General features: G+C 41.3%; 1 protein-coding gene across 1 annotated transcript in view; it reads right to left on the bottom strand.

The window, feature by feature from the left end:
* Positions 1 to 4,651, bottom strand: part of LOC130554774 (midnolin-like) — an 11,246-nt gene extending 6,595 nt beyond the window's left edge. The window contains exons 1-3 of the mRNA XM_057334639.1: positions 4,036 to 4,651; positions 2,959 to 3,046; positions 2,659 to 2,721 (exon numbers count right to left, since the gene is read on the bottom strand). Coding sequence (XP_057190622.1) covers positions 2,659 to 2,721; positions 2,959 to 3,046; positions 4,036 to 4,208 — 324 coding nt within the window. The 5' untranslated portion in view covers positions 4,209 to 4,651. The remainder of the gene's footprint in view (positions 1 to 2,658; positions 2,722 to 2,958; positions 3,047 to 4,035) is intronic.
* Positions 4,652 to 6,803: the final 2,152 nt, after the last annotated feature.

Genomic DNA, 6,803 nt, shown 5'->3' with positions numbered 1-6,803 from the left:
TCTCTCTCTCTCTCTCTCTCTCTCTCTCTCTCTCTCTCTCTCTCCATTTTTTCAATTTCAATGTAAGGGTGCTTTATTGGCATGACAAAATGTACATTCGTATTGCCAAAGCATTTGCAGCTGGGCTGCGTACAAATAGTGCAAGTATGTATACAAACGAAAAGAAAGATAATTATAGTAATCAAATCAAATCAAATAAAGTGTTTATGTATGTAGTGCAACTTAAAGTGGTTTATAATATATGTAAATATATTAAAACAGAAATAGAGTATAGTTTAAACAAAAAGCAAAATATAGATGTAAGTATTAGAATAAAGGGCTATAATAATATAATGTTGTGTAGATATATTGGACACATCAGGTCAGGGCAGATTGATTGTTTTCTCTTTTGTCTCTCTCTCACTGTGTCTGTCTGTCTCTCTCTCTCTTGGGAACAAGTGAGTCACGACTGAGCACTCCACTCACAGACAAACACATAAATGACAGAAGAAATCCCAACGTGACTGACACTTCACGACACCACCACACTTCCCTCTCTCACTGTCTAACTGAGAATCGATGCACATTGCTGCCTCACTTCCTGTTTAAGTGTCTGGTCTGCCCTAGAACAGGAATATCCACAGCACGGCTTTACGGTTCATAAACAGCAAACGTCCGAGAGGTGATGATGGAAAGCATGTTTCCTGTCTCTGTCGACCCCGAGGCCTTCCTTGGACACTGTCTGACTGCACGACGCTATTAACATCAACTGATTTCCAATGATGCTGAATGCATTTCTGCAGAGATAAATGATGACGATGAAGGCACTGCTGAAGTAACGCTCACTATCATCACTCTCATCTGCCTAACCGATAACACAAATCAACAAAAAACACACAAATACAAACGCTAGAGCACAGCATCATTAACACAACACCTTACAAAAATCACAATGTCTCACAGGACATAATGAAATCCAATAAATATTGTGTGACATGTGTGATTGCTTTAAACATGCTTTAAACGTGTACAGTCTTCTGTTTGAGTGTGTGTTGGTCTCATGATGAACGGCATTTAAACCTCTTTGGCAATGTATATGGCAAGAGACGTGTTTAATAATAATAAAAGTAAAAAAAGAATTCAAAAGATTCAAAGTCCCTCACAGGGCCAGAAGTAATACAGTGTCTGGTAGAACATGTTTAGTGGCTTCTGACTAAATCATTCTGATAATACACCTGTGACAATATCATCATGACTGCAAATTCAGTCCTGAAAGAACAGAGAAAGTGCAGAAACTCACCACAAACTTCCTGAAAGCAGACAACCACCCACCCAAACACACAACACATGACACCCACCACACAGACAAACACAAACATATAAACCATCCAAACATGCTGACAAACAAAACACCCAAACACACACACACACACACACACGCACGCACACACATGTCTGGTTTATTATCTCCGTGGGGACAGTCCATAGGCGTAATGTTTTTATACTGTACAAACTGTATATTCTATCCCCTATCCCTAACCCTATCCCTAAACCTAAAGATCATAGAACACTTTTTGCATTTTTAGACGCACACGCATACTACGGCTGCTCGATTATGACAAAAAACATAATCACAATTATACGATTACTCGTTAACTTTTAAAACAACATAGAAAATAAATAACTTTGCTTTTAAACTGTGAATTCAACTGAAAAATAAATGTAAAGAAATAGCACAGCTGAACCACTGTAAAAGAAGGGGGTGCGCTGTGGATTTATACCACGAGAAAAGAGAGGATCCTTGCAAAATGGAATGTGGCACAATAATCGTTTTACCTTGATTATTTTGTTTTTGTAATTGTTGAAGGTCAAAATTGACGATCACAATTAATTTTCGATTAATTGCACAGCCCTAACGCACACACACACACACGCACACACACACACACACACACACACACGCGCGCACACTAAACATGTTGAAAAGTACTGTGACGCATGCATAAACACAGACACTACAAACATCCAGGCTAAAGGAGTCTGGGAGAAGGGCAGAGGTAACAACACTGCATCTCCTGCAGAAACAACGCTCACTTGCATCACACACAGTGATATATTATATATATAGTGTGTGTGTATGTGTGTACTTGACAACATCTCTCTAGCCGGTTGAGAAAAACACAACTCAATCTACACAAAACCAAGTGCCCTCATGTCATGACTATATATTCTCTTAAGTTACACAAACACAATCCTCTTTGTGATGCCGAGGTGAAATATACAGGTTTGTGAGAGAGAAACTGCTCAGTCCTACACGAGTTCTAGGAAATCTTTTCTTATCAGCTCGAGTCTAACCACAAACACACACAGACTGAAATGACTTCACACGGCTCAGCAATACCAAAATGACGCACAGACCTGAGACAACACGACACAGAGCACGCACACACACACACACACACACACACGCACGCACACACACACACACACACACACACAGATTCCAATAAGCCTAAAGCCAACAGATGAGTATCACACGGAGTGATCTGCAGAAATAGAAAGACAGCAAAAGTGTGTATGTGTGTATTTCTCTAGTTACATGCGTAGGAAATGCAAACTCATTACAACAGATATCGTGTGACTTCTAGTGAACGAGCGTGTGTCGGGCGAGTGTTTTACCTGCGCATCTGTTAGACTCTCTAATGCCTGCAGGACGGACTGCTCCGGCCGCCACGACTGAGACTGTAAACACAAAACAACAACAACAACACTGTCACACAGACATGAGCAATAAAACTATGAAAGCGTGTTGATGCCTTTGCTCTACTGAAACAGGAAGTAGAAGCAGGACACACTGAAGCACTCGTTCCTTTATCTAATTCATGAGCTTTGTAAACAGCCTATTTTGATTTCATTGGGTTTTGAAACCCACGTTGTGCAGAAACGAAACTGTGTCATTTATAAAACTATGTTACACACCATCAGTCCGGCTTCAACAGCAGGAACAAGTGTCAATCTGCTTCCGTCACCAACACCAAAATCCTGCAGTTTTCCAGAGCTCAACCTCCTATAGACAGAACACAACAATCTCCCATCATGCATCTGTTAGTTCACCTGCTTCTTACAGGTATGGGGGCGGTTTCCTGGACAGGGATTGGCTTAAATCCGAACTAGGCCTTAGTTAAAAATAAAACACACACACAAAAAACATGTGCATCTTGAGACAAAACAATCGCACTGCTATATTTAAAGACATGTCAGTGTAAGTTGTTTTTGTTTAAGACACTTCTAACATTTAAGCTAGTCTGCCACTTTTTTGGGGGGGGTTAGCGTTTTTCTGATGGTTTTATTGTTTTACTTTTATATTGTTCATTTCATGTGTATTTAGTTTTCTGTTTTTATGTAAAGTGCTGCTTTAAAGGCGCTATATAAAAAGAAAGTTATTATTATATTAAACCCTGTCTGGGAAACCAGGCCTTAGTGTTCTTTCGACATTTCGTGCAAACTGTGAAATTGTTCAGTTGTGTGTGTGTGTGTGTGTGTGTGTGTGTGTGTGTGTGTGTGTGTGTGTGTGTGTGTGTGTGTGTGTGTGTGTGTGTCAGTGATGAACGAACGAACAGACAGCTTCCACCACATTTAAGATATTTAAAGGAGTAGTTCACCTTAAAAATCGTGTCATTTCAAACCTGTGTGACTTTCTTTCTTCCGCAGAACACAAAGGAAGATATTTTGAAGAATGTTGTTAACAGCCCCCCGTTCACTTCTATTGTAACCCATGCTGTTCTATTGCCAACATTCTTCAAAATATCTTGGTTTGTGTTCTGAGGAAGAAAGAAACTCACACAGGTTGGTGCGTGTAAATGATGACAGGATTTTCGTGTTGAAGGTGAACTGCTCCTTTAACTGGAGACATGCAGAATTATTCGTCTGACTTCTATTTGAAAATGTTGATGACATCATAACAGCTTTTAAAACAGCATCTAACTGAAGCTCTGAATTATGACAGAATCGCCAACAGATCGTGTGTTTGGATTCGGTCGCCGGTTCTGGACTCACGTGTCTCTGAGGAGCAGCATCAGTCTGTCTTTGGGGACGCGCAGTTTTTGGGACAGTCTCCTCTTCAGTCCGTCCACCGTCTCCTCCACAGGAACCGGCAGATCCAAGCGGGTTCCGGTCGTGCAGCTGATGGACAGATTCATGGATTCAACCGCCTCGCGGTTCCGAGCCATCCGCCCGAAGCTCGGAAAAGACAACTACGAGCCTGCGAGTCACGCGAATGTAATTCCGTGCACGTGAGGTGATAAATCCACGCGCTGCTTGCGCTGTGTCGCTCTGAGGTAAATCCAGAGAGTCTCGAGCTTCAACAGTAATCCGGCCGCTGAACTGCACGAAATCGCCACAAAATCACTCTATAAACAGACCGTCGTGAACACAACACGCATCTGTATTCGGCGGAAAGTGGCTGATTTTGAGAAAGAGGGCGACAAATGAATCGTTCGAGCGTTTCTATGAGCCGCTTGTCCGTTCTGATGTCGACGTCTGTCACCGCTCGCGTGAGGATACGAGTGTCTCCTTATGAGAAACCCCGCCCATTGCCACAGGCAACCAATGGCGTTGGAGGACACTCCTACACTTGAAGCGTTGGCCAATCGGCGTATCACTCGTGACGCCCACACGTACGGAACACCCCGCCCACCCCGAGTAAATCATTCACAACACTTGATGCGTTTCAATAACATCGTTTCTATAGAATTTCGCACATTTTGCATATCTTGCGGATAGATAGATATATAGATATATAGATATTTTGCACAAAAAAGAATGAAATTAATGTAAACTTTACTTAAAGTCTAAAGAACACGAGCTTCTGCAATGAAGAATTGTGACGCAGTGAAAGTAATTGGGATGGAATCAATGAATCAAATGAAAACCAAGAGTCGAAACAATTCAACCAAATGGATCAAATGCAAATGTAATGGACACACTGTGATGTTTATAGTGATGTGTGATGGGATATTCTCACCCAGATGTGTTTTGATGTGATGTGATTGATCAGATCGTGTCATGTTTACCTGCAGAAGTCAGTCATGGGCGTGTCGGTCGTGACTCAACACACCGCTCGCTTCCTTCAGCATTCTAATACCATTTCGAATGGCCTGTGAAAGTTCTTCATCACATCAACTTGGATTCATATCTGAAGTCTGTGTGTTGGATGTTGTGGGTGTATGTTTGCAGAAAAATGTGAGCTCATCGTGCCAAGACAGCTCAGGAAGAATGCCGAAGACTTGTGTAAGCAGAATTTCAGCCCAGAACATTCCGATACCATGAGGTGTTGTTTTTTTATGAGGGTTTGACAGAGGTGTATTACACAATGCTTACTGTAACATGAATTATGCGTCATTGTTAGATAGCAGGATATGTGTAAAACCCATTAGATAAGAGCACCGTGTGGATTATAGACTTGAGGTCAGAATGAAACACATTTTCTCCTCTTGCTTTAAGCGACAGTGTTCATGTGTTGATTATTATTGATGCTTTACTTCATAGTTCACATTCAACGCCGATTTAGATTCTAGATTTAGAACAGTAACAAATAACCAGTGTTGGCTAAGTTACTGGGAAAAAGTAATTCATTACTAGTTACTAATTACATATTCAATATTGTAATTAGATTACTGTAAAAAATACTCTCTCTAAAAGTTGTGTGTGAAAGACAGTTGTGTGTGATTGTTAGGGTTAGGGGTAGGGAATATGAGATACAGTTTGTACAGTATAAAAACCATTGAGTCTATGGAATGTCCCCATAAAACATGGAAACCCAACGTGTGTGTGTGTGTGGACTGTCCCCACAGAGATAGTAAACCAGACATGTGTGTGTGTGCGCGTGTGTGTGTGTGTGTGCGTGCGCGCGTGCGTGCGTGTGTGTGCGCGTGTGTCATGCAGGTGATGTCCAGTGGTAGGCCTATGCAGCCGCTGCAGGTGAAGCTCAGTGTGTTTTTGGCAGGATTCTGTGAAGGAGTTTGCTTCAGCCGTGACATCAGATTCAGAAACAGTTCAGCTGAGACAAGACACTTCATTCCCTATCACAGGCTTAAAATAGAAACAACACCCCCCCCCCTCACTCTGGTGCCAGAGGCTGCGTCATTGTATTCCCACACACTCCTCCTCATCCTCTCTCTCTCTCTCTGTGTGTTCCATATGTCTCTCTATCCGTCTCCTCTGTTCTGTGCTCTGTTTGCCTCTCATCTTTTCATTTGATGTCTTTCTCATTTGTTTTATCTCTGATAACTGCTCTGATCCGGTCTGGATCTGTTTATGATTCATCTAATGCTCATATCATAGATCTCATGTCTTGCTCTCTCTCTCTCTCTCTCTCGATGGTGGACAAAATAGAGCAGTGATGATGATAATGATGATGTTACCCTCTGATATACTGTATGCGCTGGCCTGGAGGTACAGTACATGCCTGAACACATGAATACGCCATACGCACAGTCCTAGCAGTGAAGATGATGTCCTGTACATACTGATATGAGACACACATACAGTAGAGTACAGTGAAGATACTAGTGAGCAGATGCTTTAATGTTCTTTAATGTTATCACGAGTACAATGCTCATTTACATATAATGGTAAAAAATGATGATGATATTTGTCCCTTCAAATTCAGTTAAACCACATGGACAAAACACTAAACTTTAAATTATTTGAAAAAACGTCAAACTACAGCATATATGAGTTTAATTTAAATATACAATAGAAACATAGAAAGCAAAAATCTCATTAGATCATGTTATTAGTAGCCCACAAATCCTGAATGACTT

This window comes from Triplophysa rosa, linkage group LG5 (assembly GCF_024868665.1).
Source record: "Triplophysa rosa linkage group LG5, Trosa_1v2, whole genome shotgun sequence".
Lineage (NCBI taxonomy): Eukaryota > Metazoa > Chordata > Actinopteri > Cypriniformes > Nemacheilidae > Triplophysa > Triplophysa rosa.
This window is presented reverse-complemented; position numbering and strand designations above follow the sequence as displayed.